This window comes from Sus scrofa, chromosome 6, assembly GCF_000003025.6.
Source record: "Sus scrofa isolate TJ Tabasco breed Duroc chromosome 6, Sscrofa11.1, whole genome shotgun sequence".
Taxonomy (NCBI): Eukaryota; Metazoa; Chordata; class Mammalia; order Artiodactyla; family Suidae; genus Sus; species Sus scrofa.
Genome location: NC_010448.4, coordinates 1,029,604 through 1,048,287, shown reverse-complemented (window position 1 = coordinate 1,048,287; position 18,684 = coordinate 1,029,604). Strand labels below are relative to the sequence as shown.

The window sequence follows — 18,684 nt, the reverse complement described above, 5'->3', positions numbered from 1 at the left end:
GTAGTTTGCTATTAAAACATCTGAGGGGAGTTCCTGTCGTGGTGGAGTGGAAACGATTCTGACTAGGAGCCACGAGGATGTGGGTTCGGTCCCTGGCCTTGCTCCGTGGGTTAAGGATCCAGCATTGCCGTGAGCTGTGGTGTGAGTCGCAGACGCGGCTCGGATCCTGTGTTGCTGGCTGTGGCTGTGGTGTAGGCTGGCAGCTGTGGCTCTGATTCAACCCCTAGCCTGGGAACCTCCATATGCCAAGGATGTGGCCCTAAAAAGCAAAAAAAAAAAACCCACATCCAAGAGAGTTCCCATCGTGGCTCAGCAGTAATGAACCCGACTAGTATCCATGAGGACAAGGGTTCAATCCCTGGCCTCACTCAGTGGGTTAAGGATCCAGTGTTGCCACAAGCTGCGGTGTAGGTCCCAGACGTGGCTCGGATCCCGCGTTGCTGTGGCTGGGGTGGAGGCCGGCAGCTGCAGCTCCGATTCAGCCCCGAGCCTGGGAACCTCCATGTGCCGCCTGTGCGGCCCTCAAAAAGGAAAAGAAAGAAAACGGTATTACTAACACTTGCCTCCCACAACAGCGGTAGGGCTGCAGCCACACACAGGTGTGGCGATCAGCAGCAGTTCTGGCGTAAAAAGCGCCTGGTCTTCCCGTGTTGACCCCGTGCCCTCAGCTGTGCTGGACGCGTTTACTAGTTCTAGCAGAGTTTCGGGCGGGCGAGACCAGTCTCTCGTCCTCATTCGCGTCCTTTTGTGTGGACAGATGCCTGTCCTGTTTCTGAAAGTAACCGTCAGGCCTGTGGTGGGTCTTTCGTTCTAACTGGCGGTGCGTGCCCGTGTGAGCGGCTTTCATCCTCTGGGGTGCAGTCCGCTGACCCCCCGGAATTGGCTGTGTTTTTTCCTGACACTGGGCAGAGCACTGTCCTTAAAGGAAATTCGGGGTGCGTTGGTCTTAGATGCACCGAGAGAATCGCTTCTTTAAAAGGCTGCTCTGCTGAACCCTCTTAGGTGAGCGCGGTCACTCTTTACTTGGAAATTGCACATTCGCTTGAGTGTTTGAAAAGCTTGATTTTGATCTTTCTGCGGCTGGTCCCTTTGAAGCCGCTTTTTGAAAGGAGTTCTTTCACCGGATGCCACAGTCTCCAGCGTGGACTCCAGTCCTGGGCTGTGTCCCACTGGGCACCGCTGGGGGATGAGCGCAGTGCCTTTCTGTTTGCGCCCCCCAGCCGCTCCATCTCTGTACTGGCCGCCACGTGAGCTCCATCCTGGCCTTTGCTCAGAAGCCACCCCACTCCCACCTGTCCTGTCGCCTGCATGACCGCCTCACAGCTCTTGGCACCCTGCCCCGTATTGCCTGCTCATCTGCCGCCCTATAGAATGGAGCCCCTGGGGGGCATTGCGGCCGGGACCACCACAGGGGGTCTCACGGACCCTTGGCTCTTGTTGGCGGGGAGTTTGGGATCTGGGACCAGCCTGCATGCTTTCCTTCCTGTGACACAAGTAAGCCTTCTGCTTTCCAGATCCGTAAAAGGGCTCTTTTCACACAAATCCAAATGTCTGGAATCAGAGCCCGAGGAAGAGGGCTAGGGTGTCGCTGCGTGTAGCTCCGTGGGCTCCAGGTCGCGTCAGCACGCCCGCGTCTGTGCTTTGCCTCTGGCTCCAGGCCCCTCAGCCCCTGCGAGGGCGTCCTGCTGGCCGCCAGGAGCGGGACGGCTCCCGCCCAGGGGCGCCCTGCGCCTGGGTGCTTGCAGGGAGCCTGCTGGAGGACGGGCCAGCTCTCTCTGACTGTGACCACAGAGCCGCCCCACTTCTGCGAGCTCACGTCCCATGTCCCCGTTGTACGTTGAAAGGGCGCCTGGCACCCTAACCAGCGACGTCAGAAGAGGCGGGCTGTGTCCTGCAGCCTTTCGGACACCGTCCTGAAGGTGGAGCACAGGAGGGTGTTCGGGGCTTCGGTGGTGGGGCCTCGTGGCCACGGGGCTCGCCGCCCAGGAAAAGCCGAATGAGCGATGCTGTGGCTCCGTCGGGGTCCGAGACTGTCCGCGGGGGGCCTTCCGGGCGGCCTGGCCTCTCCAGAGGCAGAGGCGGTGCCCGGCTTGGCCCTCCCGCCTCGGATGGCTGTGACACAGCCTCCAAGCCCTGCGTCTCTGGCCACGGTCCTGAGCGGAGGAGGGGTGGGCCAGATGGCGGCCGGAGGAGCAGGTCCGGTCTAGGAGCCTGGCCAGTTCTCCCTGCTCTCAGACCCAGCCCGAGAGCCAGCTTCCCCCCCGGGGCTGCCCGCAGGCCTCTGACTTGCGTTTCCTGGTCAGCTGCTGGGGGCCTCCAGCCGGGCAACCACCGCCCGCAGCCCTGCTCCCTGGTCCCCGCAGTCTAGAAGTCCACCTTGGCGGCCCTGGCTGGAGCCCCGCCACCAGCCCGGAGGTGGGGGTTCACCAGAGCAGAATTTCCCACAAGCCTCTGCTGCCTCTCCATTGATCGGCCAGCTGGGCAGGAGGTGGCCGGTCCCCTGTGCCCATCCGTTTATGGCTGACCGCCCTTTTTTTTTTTTTTTTTTTTTTTCCTAGGGCCGCACCGCGGCATATGGAAGTTCACAGGCTAGGGGTCTAATCGGAGCCGTAGCCGCCGGCCTCCGCCAGAGCCACAGCAACGCGGGATCTGAGCCGTATCTGCAGCCTACACCACAGCTCACGGCAACGCCGGATCCTTAACCCACCGAGCAAGGCCAGGGATCGAACCCGCGTGCTCATGGTTCCCAGTCGGAGCCGTTAACCACTGCACCACAGCGGGAGCTCCTGACCGTCCTTTTGTAGAAGCGTCGGCAGCCCGCCTTTAGCAGGTTGGGAGTTTTCGGCAGTTTGAGGGAAAAACCTTCCTCAGCTGAAATTCGAGACTCGTCTGGAGGGAGCCCCAGGAGGCTGTGTGAGGGGCCGTCTGTGCCGGACGTCCAGCCGTCGGTGACGACGGCAGAGCGTCTGCAGCCAGCAAGAGCTCGCGAGGCCCACCTGGTGGCCGGAGAGGAGGGGACCCCGCAGCTGGGCCCCAGCCCCGCCTGCGCTCCCGCCGGCCTTCTGTGGAGCCTCTGCCCAGGGACCTCTGTCACCTGCTCTCCTGGCCTCCAGGCGACCCGCGGTGTCTGTGTTTCAAGGTTGCCTCCTTTGGCCAGGTTTGCCTTTGGGACGCTTCGCCCGCTCCTGTGACTGGTCCTCTGAGCGGATCCTCTGCAGCGCCCTGGGTCGCAGGGGAGGCGCCTCCCGTGAGGCCGCCTCGGCTTCGCGGCTGCTGCCGGGGCGGCGATCAGGCCGTCCTTCCTTCCGCGCAGGCAGACGACTCTCCGTCCACGTCCGACCGGGAACGGGGACCTTCCTGGAGGAGCCGCCCAGCCTGCCTCGACTGCAAAGCTGCCTCCTAGGCACTTGGAGGAGCGTGGGCTTGACAGGCGGGCTTCTCGCCTCCCAGGGGACCAGCCCGTCCCCACCTTCCTCGCAGCTCAAGGGCCTGGGGGTGCGCGGACCCACGGGCGGTCACATCAAGGGCTGCAGGAGTTGCCCTGCTCGTGCGTGCTAACCTGGGGGTGGGGACCTTCTGCAGAGGACAGAAGCTCCAGTTCTCGATGGCCTCGGGGCAGAGAGGCCCCTGCGGTCGGCTGCCGTGTCGGGGCTGAGGCCTGCCCAGGGGACGTGATGGCAGCTCAGGGCTGCTTCAGCTGCTCCAGGGCCTCTGCTGTCTTTTTTCCAAAATAGTGCATGTTGCGGAGTTCCCGTCGTGGCTCAGCAGTTAACGAACCCAACCAGCATCCATGAGGACGCGGTTCGATCCCTGGCCTTGCTCAGTGGTTACGGATCCGGCGTTGCCGTGAGCTGTGGTGTAGGCCACATACGCGGGTGCGGCCCTAAAAAAAGACAAAAAAGAACAGAAATAGATGTTGGGTCCCCTCTGTTTTTGGCGGCTTGTTTCCTCGAGTGCCCCGCTCTCCCCCGCTTCACCTGCCACCACCGCCGCTGCCGCTGCCTGCACCCCAGATGTGACGTCATACATAGAATTCATGGTCTCAGCGACCAGAACCCCACAAGTTGTCATCCATCCAGACTCCCTGCTGGTGCTGCCCGCCTTAGCTCACCCCAAGTGTGTCCGTCGCACCCGGCCAGCTGCTGGCAGCCGGGTGAGGTGGGTGACAGTGCTGTCCCCAAGTCATGGGCGCCACTGTCTGCTTCCAGGTGTTTCCTCCCCCTCGATGCTCGCTCCCGCCGGCCAGAGGCACAGCCTCAGAGCAGCCCCTGATCTTTGTGTGAACAAGAAGGACCCTCCCTGGGGACTCAGCAGCCCGAGCGTGTCCTTTCTCTCCCTGTCCCATCTGTCTCGTCTTGGCCTGCTTGCTGGGCTCTGAGAACGTCACCAGGTGCCCAGGGCCTTTTCTGGGAGCGGCTGTCCTGGTTTAACCTCTTGGCTGTTTATCCTCTGAACTCTCCAGAAGTTACCCCACTGTTGCATACAGATGAGAGGCCACGTGGTCTCTCCTCTGCTCTCACCTAAGTATAGGGTTTGGATAAAGGCAGACAAACACAGCAGCAGTTGGGAATGAGACGTGCAGCCAGGCCTGTCGGAACATTGCTGCTGGTTGAGGCTGCCTCTCGCGCTGGGAACGAGCTGGGGCGTACAGGGCGACCCGGGACAGAAAGCGGCGCACTTGGAAGTGTTGGGGCGACGGGCCCTCAGCGTTGAGCTGTCTCCGTGACCCCACCAACTCTGCGAGGCAGGACGGGGTTTCTCTCCAGGCCTTCTTGGCAGTGACGTGATTCTCAGGTGTGCCCGCTTGTGAGAGAGCTGACTCGACTTCGGAACCTGAGGGTTAGAGCTCCGGCTGTGGGGTCCCCGGGGCCCCCGACTGGGGACAGACACCGGGCTGGGTGTGAGGAGGAGGCCCCACTACGTCCCGGGCCCATGGGTGTGGGGCCTGGGCCCCAGGGGAGGGCACTGGGAGGTGTGAGTGCTCCGTCAGGGGCCCCCCCTGCTGCCAGCTGCTTTCCCACGCCTCCTGGATGCCAGCTCTCCCATCTTAGAGCAGAACCTTTCTGCTTTTTCTCTTCTTCTCTTTGGCCCCAAACTGGGCAACTGCCGGGGCTGGGCTTGCAGGCACCCTTGCTGTGGCCGCTGTGCCCGTCGCACGTCAGACCTCTGCCCGACTTCGTGAGGGGCTCCAGGCTCTTTCTCCTCGCCTTTGCTCCTGGTGTCCCTCTCCAGTGGCCTTGACCAAAGGGCCAGGTGCCTGGGAGACACGCCTGTGGTCGGAGGCTGCTGGGAGACTTCGGGAGGGTGTCCTCACCTCACTGTTCCTGAGCGTTTGTACAAATTCCAAATCTCTTCCACCAGCTTTTTTTTTTTTTTAACAGTAATGATTTTGCCTGTATTTATTTTTTAATTACTCAATGAATTTTATTACATTTATCGTTGTGCAGCGATCATCACAACCCAGTTTTACAGCGTTTCCACCCCAAACCCCCAGCCCGTCCCCCACCCCCCACCGTGTTGCCTTTGGAAACCATAAGTTTCCCCAAGTCTGTGAGTCAGTATCTGCTCTGCAAAGAAGTTCATTGTGTGCTTTTTTGGGGGGTCTTTTTGCCTTTTCTAGGGCCACTCCTGCGGCATATGGAGGTTCCCAGGCTAAGGGTCTAATTGGAGCTGCAGCCGCCGGCCTACACCACAGTCACAGCAACGCCGGATCCGAGCCGCGTCTGTGACCCACACCGCAGCTCATGGCAGCGCCAGATCCCCAACCCACTGAGCAGGGCCAGGGATCAAACCTGCAACCTCCTGGTTCCTACTCAGATTCGTTAACCACTGCGCCACGATGGGAACTCCTCATCGTGTCCTTTTTTTAGGTTCCACGTGTCAGAGAGCATTTGACGTTGGTGTCTCGCTGTCTGATGGACTTTACTTAGCGTGGGAATTTCTAGGTCCATCCACATTGCTGCAAATGCCTTTCTCTCCTTTTCCCAGCTGAGTGATACTCCACTGTGTGTACCACATTGTGTCTGTGCACCACATCTCCTTGATCCACTCCTCTGTCGATGGATATTTAGGTTGCTTCCGCATCTTGGCTATTGTACAGAGTGCTGCAGTGAACACTGGGGTCCATGCGTCTTTGCGAGTCATGCTTTTCTCTGCATAGACGCCCGGGAGTGGGGTTGCTGGATCCAATGATACTTCTATCTTTCGTTTTCTGAGGAACCTCCACACTGTTCTCCACAGTGGCTGCACCAGTTTACTTTCCACCAGCAGTGCAGTAGGGCTCCCTTTTCCCCACACCCTCTCCAGCACTTACTGTTTGCAGCCTTTTGTGATGCTGGCCGTTCTGGCAGCTGTGAGGCGGTACTTTTGCGCCAGTTTTTGACGCCGGCATTGCCGACAGTCCTCCCTCCCAGTATCCCCGTCGTGAAGTGGCCGTGGGGAAGCCTGGCACCTGCTGCTCTGCGTTTCAATGCCGCTGCTGCCTGCCTGGCCCGTGTCTCTGTGCTTCCTCTGGGGCCTTGTGGGAAAGCAGAGGTGCCGGCCCACGGCTGTCCTCTGCCGCTGCGCCTCCTGAGGGGCGCTTCCGGTCCCGGTTGGTGGAGGAAGACGGAGCCTTTCGCCCTGCAGCCCCTCGGGCCAGTGGGCAGGGAGAGGCTTCTGCCTGTGAGGGTGGAGACCGTTTGCAGAAGTTCCTCAACCCCGGGAAACAACTGGCAGAGGTAACGGTTTAGGGGAGTTTGGAGAACGTTCTGAAAAGTGAGGAGGGCGGGGGGGGGGTCTGGAGAGGCCGCCGCACTCTTGCCCGGGCCGCGCTCCCAGGCGCCAGCTTCTGGGACCCGCCCCTTCCCTCCCTGCCCTGTGGGTTGGGGCATGGTTCCCAGGTGGGACTTGTCACGAGCCCTGTTGGTTGTTCACCCAGTCGTTCTTCCTGCTTTGGGTCCCTGGTCAGGGGACGTGGGAGTCTGCAGAGGCGACGGCCCCTCAGCGTGCATTCCTGTAACCAGGTGCCACCATGTCATGTTTGTGTATGTGTTTCTGAATATTTCCACCTCTTCAGCTGAAACACGTTGTAAAAGGAAATTTTATCTTCTTACCGTACAGCCGACACCAAGTCCTTCCTACTGGTGAGTCACTGTAGAGACAAAGTCAAAAAGGAAAATGTTTTCTCGGGAGGTCCTGTCGTGGCACAGCGGAAACGAATCTGTCTAGGAGCCGTGAGGTTGCGGGTTCGATCCCTGGCCTCGCTCAGTGGGTTAAGGATCCAGCGTGGCCGTGAGCTGTGGTGTAGGTCGCAGACGCGGCTGGGATCTGGCGTTGGCGTGGCTGTGGTGTAGGCCAGCGGCTGCAGCTCCATTTAGATCCCTCGCCTGGGAAACTCCATGTGCCGCGGGTGTGACCCTAAAAAGACAAAAGGGGAGTTCCCTTTGTGGCGCAGTGGTTAACGAATCCGACTAGGAACCATGAGGTTGCGGGTTCAGTCCCTGCCCTTGCTCAGTGGGTTAACGATCCGGCGTTGCCGTGAGCTGTGGTGTAGGTTGCAGACGCGGCTTGGACCCAGCGTTGCTGTGGCTCTGGCGTAGGCCGGTGGCTACAGCTCCCATTCAACCCCTAGCCTGGGAACCTCCATATGCCGCGGGAGCGGCCCAAGAAATAGCAACAACAACAACAACAACAAAAAAACATTAAAAAAAGACAAAAGGACAAAAATAAATAAAAAAAGTTTTCTCTGTACTAGTTAAAATCAGGAGCCCAGTTTGCCACCTTCTGGGGAATATGCATCTGCTGAGCAGGATCCTGATTCCCGGGGGCCCCCAGCCCTTCAGGGGACAGGTAGTGCTGGCTGGCAGCACCGTCTGCGTGGCGCTGGCTTGGAGCTGATGGGAGCTCTCAGGCCCGCGTCCACGGCACCAGCCCGGAGAGTCCGCTGTGAGGGACGCCCTTAAAACAGCCAGATAATCTTATTTGCTGAGCTCGCAAGGAGACAGTGACTCTCAGAGGCCGGGGGGCCTGCAGTGGCCACCTCTCTCTGGCCACAAGTGACTTTTTCTGATGCTGTGATGGGGACGGGGTTCTGGTTCTTTCCAGCTTCCCCGGGGCTGCAGCAGAGCTGTCAGTGCGGATACAGCTGCATCAGACCTCACACCTCTTGCTCCCTTTGCCCAAGGGCTCCAGGCTGATAGAGCCGGGCCGTTCTCACGACTCATGAGAAACCCCGGGACCAAGGGTTCCGCTTCCTGTTGCCTTTTTAAAGTGAGAGTGGCACGGGCAGCATAAAGGTGAAAGCAGCTTGGGGTGGCTGGGATAGGCTGGAGTCGCCGGGTGTCACTTCCCTCCAGGGCAAGGCTGCTCAGGGGACATACAAGAGCGGACGGGGCAGTGACGCCCAGCACTTGGGCCTGAGATGACGGGATATTATGCCTCAACTTAGTGTGTCCTTAGGGTGATTTTAAATGTTGGGTGTTGCCCCTGGCGTGCGACGCGTAGCAGGTAGGCGTGGAACTTGCTGGTTGGTGGGTTGATCAATGGAACTGTTCTGAAAATATCTGTGAGACTGGTTTTCATGTGCTATGATGCAGTTTAACTAGATGCCGTGGTGCAGAACTTACAGTGACTGAACATCTATCTCCAGGGCGTTCCCGTGGTGGTTCATCGGGTTAAGAATCCGACCAGTATCCATGAGGATGCGGGTTCAGTCCCTGGCCGCACTCAGGGGATTGAGGATCCAGCTTTGCCGTGAGCCGTGGTGTAGGCCAGCAGCTGTAGCTTGCATTCGACCCCTAGCCTGGGAACCTGGGTGTGCCGCAGGTGCAGCCCTGGAAAGACAAAAAACAAACAAACAAATCTGCAGGGCCGATGGCGCTGCTGAAGGCGTTCTGCGGATGAGCAGGCGGGGCCACGGCCAGAAACCTCTGTGTATCAGGCGCTGTAACTGTGCGCAGGTGAGAGGCAGACTGAGGTGCGCGGCCCCCAGCAAGAATGCACGTGCCTCGGGGGGCATCGCCCACAGGCCACTCGGGTAAGGGAAGTGGGGCATCCGGTTTGCGGGCCGGCAGCCGGGACACACCAGGTTCTCCCTGGGGACTGTGCCTTCCTAGGTAAAGAGCTTCCTAGAGAAACAGCAAACAAGGCGCATCCCAAACCCCAGGGGGCCTCCCGGCCAGCAGGTGCCCGTTGCTGTGCCTGTCGCTGCCAGGATTTGGGTCTGCTCTTCTCTGGGTGGTGACGAGGCGTTCCCTGGGTTACCCAGGAACCTAGAATTGTTGAGAGGGACGGAAAACAGGTGCGTTTGTACCCCCCGCCCCACGCTGCCCCGAGTGTAAAATGGTTTGCTGCTCAGGGAAGACGTCGGACAGCTTCCAGGGCCTGTGAAGTGCTCCGCTCCTTGGCCCGCTGACCCACGCGTGAGGGATTTGTCCTTGAAGAGACATGCTCGCTCTCCGCCAGCACTTAGGTTTAAAGCGGATTTGAGGAGTTCCCAGCGTGGCACAGTGGGTTAAGGACACTGCAGCTGTGGCTCAGATTCCCAGCTTGGGAACTTCCATATGCTGCAAGTGCAGCCAAAAAGAAGGTGATTTTAATGTTCTCTGTGCTTTTTAACACAAAGTCAGAAACGGCTCACAGTAGAGAAATGTCCAGATTGTGACAGCTGACCGTGAACTGACTGCTTTGTCAGGGAGACTCGTGGGTCCACAGGCGGCTGGCGTGGGCAGAGTCCCGGGCGGCGCCGTCCCCAGGCAGCCTACCCTGGCTGTGCTTAGAGCGTTCACCGTGGAAGACATGGCGCAGGTGGGGGCAGTGGAGAGACGCCGCATGGTGGCTGTCCCTGGAGAAGGAGATAAGGGGTCACATCTCCCCATTCTTACTTCCAGTGTGATTTTCCTTTCTTTTTTTTTTTGTCTTCTTTGCATTTTAGGGCTGCACGTGCGGCAGATGGAGGTTCCCGGGCTAGGGGTCGAATCCGAGCTACAGCTGCCGGCCTACACCACAGCCACAGCAACGCAGGATCCTTAACCCACGGAGCAAGGCCAGGGATTGAACTTGCGTCCTCATGGGTACTAGTCAGGTTCGTTACCGCTGAGCCACGACGGGAGCTCCTCTGTGGGATTTCGTGGTTCAGGAAGACTCCGCGAGGCCGGGCTGCCAGACACCCTCCTGTGGAAGTGCCGTCCGCTCTGCTGGGCCCCCGGCTCCGTCTCGTGTGTGGCAGGGCTGTTCTGGGTGGGGCACGGGCCCACGGCCGGGAGCGGAGCCTGCTCCTGGTGCCGTGCTGCTGCTGGGCCTTGCCCCTTGCGCACACCCTGGGGACCCGGGTGCTGCCCTGGCTGTCTGGCAGGGCGGGTTGCGGAGGGCCCGGCAGGTGCCGCGCCGGCTCCCCCTCAGGCTGCTCTACCCGTCACGCCGCCGCCCACCGTCTCTGAGCGCGTCTCTGCGGGGAGAGTGTCCTTTGGGTGAATGAGACCCACAAGAACGAAGCCGCCTCTGGGCTTGGCCTCTGTGTTTCCAGTTTCTAACGTGCTTGAAAACGAGTCGTTCTTCGACCCCCTGAGCTTCCCAAGTGCTGGCCGGGCACCCTGCGCCTGGCGACCCCGGCAGGAACGTGCTGGGCGAGGCCGCCCCTGCCCCGTCTTTGCCACGGGGAAGGCGGCAGGGCAGCTCGGGGCAGCCGGGGACCGCTGCCCTGGCAGAAGCCCTCGCGGGGCCGGCCCACGCATCTGCTGTTGGCAGAGCATCGCCTGCCTGCTCTCGGGCGTCCCTGGCCTGAGCCGGTTCCATCGCCGTCTCCCCTCACACTCTGGTACCAGCGGCGGTGCCGTCTCATGCGCGGGGGCCCAGGCTTGCTGACCCCTCTGTGATTTCAGCCGTCAAGCTGAGCCACCAAAGAAGGAGGCGGCCGCTGCAGGGCCCCAGGTGAAGAGAGCCGACGAGTGGAAGGACCCCTGGCGCCGGTCCAAGTCTCCCAAGAAGAAACTCGGGGTGTCCGTCTCCCCCAGCCGGGCTCGGCGGCGTCGGAAAACATCCGCCTCCTCAGCCTCTGCCTCCAACTCCTCCAGGTGAGGAGGCCACTGGCCGCCACTGCCGGGGGTGCTGGGAGGCGAGCGGGGGTCCAGAGCGGCGCCGGTGGACTCGACCGACACTTAGCACGCGGAGGGGCTTCACGCGCCCCCAGGTCAGGAGGCCGCGGTGGAGTGGAGACCCGCCCGGCAAAGGCCAGAAGAGCAGGCCAACCCCACGCCCTGTCGGTCTGCCCGTCTCTCCTGGGAGTCTGGAAGCCGTGGGCACTGGGTTTGCACAAACGCAGGGGGCTGGCTGCTGTGGGGGCGGAGAGCCGGGTCCCCTGAAGAGGGCCAGGGGCAGCCTGTGGAGCCCAGTTTGCATGGACGGGCAGAGGGATGGACTCGCGTGTGTCTGCAGGGGCAGACACCCTACAGGCAGGCCCCCGCGTCCTGCCTCACCCCCGGGGCCTGGGGCCCCTGTCACCAGCCACAGTGAACACAGCCGGCACCCAGGCCTTGGTTCCTAGATGCCGTTCCCCTGAGGGGTCTGGACCGCAGCAGGTCCGGGAGGCGCTGTGGGGCAGGCGGGGCTACAGGGGGCGGGGTCTCTGCGGGGCAGGCGGAGCAAGCCTCTCTCGCCCCGCCCTCCAGGTCGTCGTCTCGGTCGTCCTCCTACTCTGGCTCTGGCTCCTCCCGGTCCCGGTCCCGGTCCTCGTCCTACAGCTCCTACTCCAGCCGGTCTTCCAGACACAGCTCATTCTCAGGCAGCCGGTCCAGGTGCGTCCCCGAGGCCCAGCAGGTGCCGGGAGGGGGCGCTGTCAGGCTTCCCAGGTGAGGGGTGCCGTGGGGAGTTCTGCGCAACACCCAGCCAGGACCCTGATTTGGGACTGTGCTGCACGGGCCACACGTGGCGGGTCACGTTCCAACACAGCTCAGGCTGGGCACGTGTGCCAGCCTGTTGGGGGCGCTCAGCTGTAGGCCGTTCCCTTCCTCGCAGAGAGCGCTGCTGCCCGGTTCCTGAGATCAGAGGACGGCTTTCTGCCCTTGAACTAGGCAACCTCTTCAGGGCATGGAGGGAGTTTCGGGGTGTTGGCCGGGTGGGAGAGGGCACGGGCTCCAATGAGGCACAGAACGGCCGGAGGCTGTGTGGGCACCTCCCTCCCGCCCAGCTGCGCCTGGCACGCAGCCCCCGTGCTGTGCGGGCCCCTCATGCCTCTCTTCTCTCCAGGTCCCGGTCCTTCTCCTCGTCCCCGTCCGCGTCCCCGACGCCTTCCCCTCACAGGCCTCTCAGAACCAAGGGGGAGCCAGCTCCGCCTCCCGCCAAGGCCGGGTGAGTGTCCGGCCTGCCTCCTCGCGCCCCCACGTCTGCGCCCTCAGCAGCGGCCCAGCCCGGCCCTCTGTCCCTCCCCTTCTCAGCTGCTCCGGGCATTAGCTGACTCTGATTGACAGAGGTGACAACGGGAGAGATTGGAAGCACCTACATCTTGGCACATGAACCTCACAACAGCCAGCACACAGTGTTGGGGTGCAGCCTCAACCAAGGTCGCCCAGAGTGGGAGTGGGCCCTGTGCCCGAGACTCCGCTGGGCTCAGGGAATCCTGGGCGGCTCGCTGTTAAAGATGGGCACTGGGAGTTCCCTGGCGGCTCTGTGGATTAAGGATCCAGCACTGCCGCTGCTGTGGCTCTGCTTACAGCTGCAGCAAGGGGTTCAGTCTCTGGCCCAGGAACCTTCACGTGCCCCAGGCATAGCTCCCCCCCCCCAAAAAAAATGGTATCAGGGTACAATTTATGTCCCAGACACGGCATCCACCTAAGCCACACCGCTGGGTGGCAGGCCATCCACCTTTTTTGTTTGTTTGCTTTCTAGGGTCTCACTTGCAGCATGTGGAGGTTCCCAGGCTAGGGATCGAATCAGAGCTACTGCCAGGGTCTGAGCCACGTCCGCAACCTATACCACGGCTCACGGCAACGCCGGACCTTTAACCCACTGAGCAAGGCCAGGGATCAAACCCACATCCTCATGGACACTAGTCAAGTTCATTACCCTCTGAGCCACAGTGGGAGCTTCCCCCAACCCAGCCCTTTATACAGATAGCGTCTCCGGCTGCCTCGGCACAGACCTGGACTTCTCCCTGCTCCCTTTAACCCAAGCCGCATTCCCGCTGGCATCAGCTTTGCTGGTGGGTCACCCAGGCAGTGGCTGTGCAGCACTTGGCCGGAGCATTCAGGGCTAACACTCAAGAGGAGCTCTGGGGCTAGGCTGCCAGCTGCTGTGTGGTCTCCTCGCACGAGCACCCAGCACCCTTCCAGGCCCCTTCAGATGGCCTGTCTTCCTTGCACTGCTCCAGGGGGGAGGCAGGGTGACGCCCCGTGTGGCGTGGGGTCGGCGGGAAGCATGGACACCAGTACATGAGCCTGTGGCCAGCCGGCTGGGAGGTCTGACCTGCCTCTGTCTCATGTCACAGAGAGAAGCTGGTAAAGAAGCCAGCCCTGCCACCAGCCCCACCGCAGGCCCCCAAAACCACGGCTCCAGCCCCTGAGCCCGCCAAGCCCGGAGACCCCCGGGAAGCCAGGAGGAGGGAGCGGCAGACCAGGACCCCCCCCAGGAGGTGAGCACAGGGCCGCAACGGCCAGGGACACTTGTCCGTGTGCCAGGTGTCTGTCCCTGAGCCTCGGTTTCCCCATGAGCTGACGGCCGCGAGAGGCATGTGCTCCCTGCTGGAGGCGGTGGGGCTGGGGAGCTGACCCGGGTGTGCTCGGTCCACTTTGAGGGGAAGTCCTGCCTGCCCACTGCCCAGGGCGCAAACGTCTGGGTGCCACGGGGATGTGATGGCCGGGCTCTTGGTTGCGTTGCAGGCGGACAGTCAGCGGCAGCGGCAGCGGCAGCAGCTACAGTGGCTCCAGCTCCAGATCCAGGTCATTATCAGCCTGTTTGTGGCCCCAGTCGGGTCCAGCTGACCCTGGGCGAGGCCACCTCCGGTGTGGGCGGTCTGTGGCTGGCACGTGGCCCCCCATCCGTCGTGGAGCGAATCCACCAAGGCCAAGTCCTGCCCCGGCCTGTCCAGCAGGGGCGTTTGGGGGGCAGCCCGTAGAAGCTAAGAAGAGAGCGCGCAGAGCGCTGAGCGTGCCGTCGGACTCCCTGCCTCTAGCTCGTGTTTCCAGGCGCTGGCAGGTTGTACGTGTGCCCACGTCTGTCCCAGCGGGAGTGGGCCACAGACACGCGGCATCTGCCCGCCTTGGGACACAGCGGTTGGGGTTTTCTCACAGGGGCGCATCCTTGCACAGCGTGAGCTGTGATGGCCAGGCACCCCCGTCGCGGCATCTGCTCGCCCTGCGGGCCACCCCCTCCCGTTGCTGTGTGTCGTCCCGCAGGGGGCTCGGTGCTGTCTCTGGTCGCTCCTGGTCATGTGTCCCCGCCCCACTGCACAGTCACCGTGACCTGCACGGAGCCCCGGAAGTCTCAGGCTGGCCGGGCCCCCTTCCCTGGGAGGAGACTGCAGGGTCATGGTTCGGGGCCACGTGGCCGCAGACGTGCTCGTGTTTTCCAGGTCCCTGAGTGTGAGCAGCGTGTCCTCGGTGTCCAGCGCCACGTCGAGCAGCAGCTCCGCGCACAGCGTGGACTCGGACGACATGTACGCCGACCTGGCCAGCCCCGTGTCCTCCGCCAGCTCGCGGTCCCCCACCCCAGCCCAGACCAAGAAGGAGAAAGGTAGGGGCCTGTGTCCCCTCAACGTGACTGCAGCGGACGGGCACACCCGCGCCCTTCCGCAGAGCGGCGTCTGCGTGCTGCTGCCTGTACACAGCGCCCGGCTGGTGCCACCTCCCGGAGATGGCACACAGGCGGCCGCCTCCCTGGAACAGAGGCCGTGACGGGGCGTTTCCCTCCGCAGGAAAACCTAAGAAGGAAGATGGTGCGAAAGCAGAGAAGCGGAAACGGGATCCGTCCACACAGCCACCCAGAGCTTCGAGGCCCTCTGCGGGCGGCAGGTCCTCCCAGCAGCCCACGCCCCCGCAGCAGGCGCCGCCCGGGCAGCCCCCGCAGGCCACGTTCGTCGCCCACAAGGAGATCAAGTTGACGCTACTGAACAAGGTGAGGCCAGGGGCAGCGCTGCCGGGGCTCCGGCGACCCACGGCGGGCGACACGGGAGCCCCCTGCTAACCGCCTCAGACGTGGGAGCCCCCTGCCGGAGACCACGCGCCCGGCCCTCCCTCCCGCCGCCCTGGGGCAGGGAGTGCAGTGGACTTAGTGTCCACAGCGCCCAAGGCGCTGGGAAGCTGGAGTCTCATCCCCCGCGTGACGGCCTCGAAACCGTGGGCCCTGCCTCCCTCTGGGCCACGTGGCGCAGAGGCCCCCGGGAGCGCCCACTCCAGCCTCCCTGCTTGCCCGTTACAGGCTGCCGAGAAAGGGAGCAGGAAGCGCTACGAGCCCTCGGACAAGGACAGGCAGAGTCCACCCCCAGCCAAGCGGGCGAACCTCTCCCCAGACCGAGGTGAGCTTCCCGGCTGCCCCTGGACAGTGTTGGGGTCCCCCAAGGGCTTGGGGTTGGGGGTCGTGCCTGTCGACACTGACAGCACGAAAGGTTGGAAGCGGGAAGGACTTAAATACTTACTTTAAAATTACAGTAATAAGCCCTTATTGTTTTGACACAGACAAGATCTTTAACAGAGTAACTGTATTTTCCAAACAGAAACAGGATTTAGCAGGAGCGGCATTGACTTTTGTTTTTCACAACCTCTTGTGGCTGATCACAGCCAGGAGACAGCCTGCTGCCCCGGGCCGGGCAGAACCTCCTGTGGCTGGCTCTAACTAGCGCCACAGACCCCGGAAGCCCCTGAGAAGGGCAAGTGGCCCAGCGACCCCCTTCATGCACCCCTGAAGCCCACCCACCTGGGCCCAGCGCACCGCAGGGACGCAGCCCCCATGCTGCCTGCTCTTTGCGCAGGCTCTGCTGCCCTAGGGTTTGCTGGTGGCTTTTTCGCTGCCCTGCCTTTTGTTTCCCACCTGGGTGCACACACGATTCTCCAAGGCCAGGAAGGAGGGCGCTGGATGTTGAGGGCTCGGTGGCCTCTTGTGAGGCTGTCTTGAGAAACCACAACCCAGAGTAGAGGTCGGCTCTCGGAGCCTTGCTCCTCGCCCTGCCCCTGTCTCCCTGTGAACGTGGGGCATCCATGCCAGGGCCCTGTGACACTGCTCTCACCTTGTCCCTTGTTGCCCAGGTTCTCGGGACCGGAAGTCAGGTGGCAGACTCAGCTCCCCGAAGCCGGAGCGGCAGAGGGGCCAGAATTCCAAGGCCCCCGGGGCCCCGACAGACAGGTGAGTGCCCCCATGCCCGGGCACACCACGTTGGCTCCTTTGCCCCAGTAGGGCCAGCAAGCTTCTTCCGGGTGGAGCCCTGCAGCGAGAGGGTGGCCGGCCCTGTGTCCAGATGACAAATGACCCAGGGCACAGCTCCCGGCCGAGGAAGACCACGGGCCCCATGGAGGCAGTGCTTCGCTTCCTCCCTCCCATGTGGGGCCCAGAATGGAGACAGCTCTCCTTTCCCGGGAGGTGGGCTGAGTCCATGCTCCTGCACCCCTGCTGTGGGTCGGAGGCCAGACGGGAAGGGACCCATGGCGGGGCAGGGGCAAGCAGGTGCAGCACCCACACCCCACCCCAGCCCTCGGCCTGCAGCACTGCCTGGAGCCGGCTCGCAGCAGGGTGTGCAGCTCCACCTCACAGCGGCGTGAGCTGCTTACGGGACCAGAGCGGGAGGAACACGTTAGCGGGGCCCCCGATGAGCCCGGGATGCCACGTCCTCACCCGCCCAGTCTCTGCTCCACAACAGAGCAGGAGGGGAAGCGGAGAAGGCAGAAGCAGGGCCGCAGCCAGGCCGTCATCCACGGTGGGGCCTCCGCCCGCTGGGCAGGTCCAGCTGCCGCGGGGTCCGGGCCCAGGCTGGGCCTCGTGTCTCCGCCTGGCAGGAGGCTCGCACCAGACCGGTGAGGGCCCGGGACCCTCAGACCCTCTGACGGCCTCCCCGCCCCCGCAGGAAGCGCCCGCTGTCACCGCCGTCCAAGAGCTCCAGCAAGGTCACCAGCGTGCCCGGCAAAGCCTCGGACACCAGCAGCGCCGCCACCACGGCCGCCGGCAGCAAGTCAGGGAAGGCCAGCACGCTGTCGCGGCGCGAGGAGCTGCTGAAGCAGCTCAAGGCCGTGGAGGACGCCATCGCCCGCAAGCGGGCCAAGATCCCGGGGAAGGTGTAGCCCGCGCTGCCCGGGCGGGGACTCTCCTGTTTTTATCTGTAGGGTAAGCGCAGCCATTTTGGATTTTGCAGTTCATATCTCACTTTGGCTGTGATTCTTTTTAAAAATGAAAAAAGAAAAAAAAAGTTTCTCAGCTGGAAAAGAAGCCACACGTGTAATGACGATGACGCTGAATCCCAGACCGAACCAGCCCCTTCCTGGCGCAGAAGTCCCGCGAGGTGGGCGCCGGGCAGGCGGCCGCGCTCCCGGCCCGACGCCGATTTTATGTAAATTATGAGCCCCAGACGCCCATCTTCCCTCCCTCCGGTCAGGCGGGGTCAGGCGTCCCCACCGCCACGCCGTGTCCTCAGCACCTGACCCCACTGTCGCCAGGAACACCACGTGCTGCCGAGCGTCCACCCCGCCCCCAGCGTCCCGCCTCCCCAGGATCAAAACTATATATATTCTTGACTAAAGTCTGATTGGGAAATACTCCTATCTTTTATTTTAAGCATCAAATTGTTTTAGTTGATTTAAAAAGGAAGAAAAAAACCCACAAAAGACCAAAAAAAGAAAGGCCGAGGGTAAGGTTGGGCGTCTTCAAGATGTGGAGGGTCCTTTTTGAGGGTCTCTCAAATAAAATATTTTGATAAGCAGCTTTCTTGCCCTGGTGGTGATGTTTGCCTGTGCCCAGGCCTCTACCTCTGCCCGGCCCCTCCGGCTGCCCGAGATGCCCACTGGGCCCCTGGCTGATGGAGGCCAAGGACACGGGCTCCCTCCAGGAGGCCCAGGCCGGTGTCCCTGGAGCTGGGAGCGTTTCCCGAAGGCGCTGGGCCTCTGCCCCCCAGCCTCGCCCCTGCTGAGCACTGGCCTCCGCGCTGCCCCGGCAAGCCCCCCTGCCACAGCCAGAGGCCGCCTTCCCCGGCAGCGGGCCCTGGGCCGGCGGGAGGGCCAGCCTGAGAGCCAGTTCTTTCTGCCCCCGGCTCACTGCGCAGCGGGGACAGGCCTGTGTTCCCGAGAGCCCCAGAGGAGCCAAAGCCACCTGAGGGACACCCTTCCTCGCGGGCTAAGCTTGGGGAGCGATGCCGGGGGCCTCCCACTGCCCCACCAGCCCTGGCAGCCCCCTGCCTTTTGATGACTGACTCTAGAGCAAGTTCCGTGAGTACCTGCAGATACGCCCCCGGAGCCCTGGGGCCGGGACCCGGGAGCTGTGTTCTGCCAAGACCATCCTGAGACGCTGTGCCCTGTGCGCCAGGCCCCGCGGCTGCGGGAGCGTGGGCGGGAGAGCCGGCGGGAGTGGGCGCCCCTGGCTGGGCTCCCGAGCCCCAGGGCCTCCCGAGTGGACGGTTTCCAGCGCCGGCCACGCCCGCCCCCAGAACAACACACGCAATGTCTCTTGTGTCACTGGCCCCAATCGTGTGTCTGGGCGATTTGTCAGGACTTATCTGATTTGCCGTTGGGTCAAAGC

General features: G+C 62.5%; 1 protein-coding gene across 2 annotated transcripts in view; it reads left to right on the top strand.

The window, feature by feature from the left end:
* ZC3H18 (zinc finger CCCH-type containing 18) overlaps positions 1-17,872 on the top strand; it is a 51,126-nt gene extending 33,254 nt beyond the window's left edge. For both annotated transcript variants that reach the window (XM_021093665.1, XM_021093664.1), the window contains 10 exons: positions 10,860-11,051; positions 11,646-11,771; positions 12,223-12,324; positions 13,460-13,603; positions 13,851-13,910; positions 14,543-14,703; positions 14,885-15,084; positions 15,388-15,484; positions 16,212-16,308; positions 17,024-17,872. In XM_021093665.1, the coding sequence (XP_020949324.1) occupies positions 10,860-11,051; positions 11,646-11,771; positions 12,223-12,324; positions 13,460-13,603; positions 13,851-13,910; positions 14,543-14,703; positions 14,885-15,084; positions 15,388-15,484; positions 16,212-16,308; positions 17,024-17,237 (1,393 nt within the window). In that variant the 3' untranslated portion in view covers positions 17,238-17,872. The remainder of the gene's footprint in view (positions 1-10,859; positions 11,052-11,645; positions 11,772-12,222; positions 12,325-13,459; positions 13,604-13,850; positions 13,911-14,542; positions 14,704-14,884; positions 15,085-15,387; positions 15,485-16,211; positions 16,309-17,023) is intronic.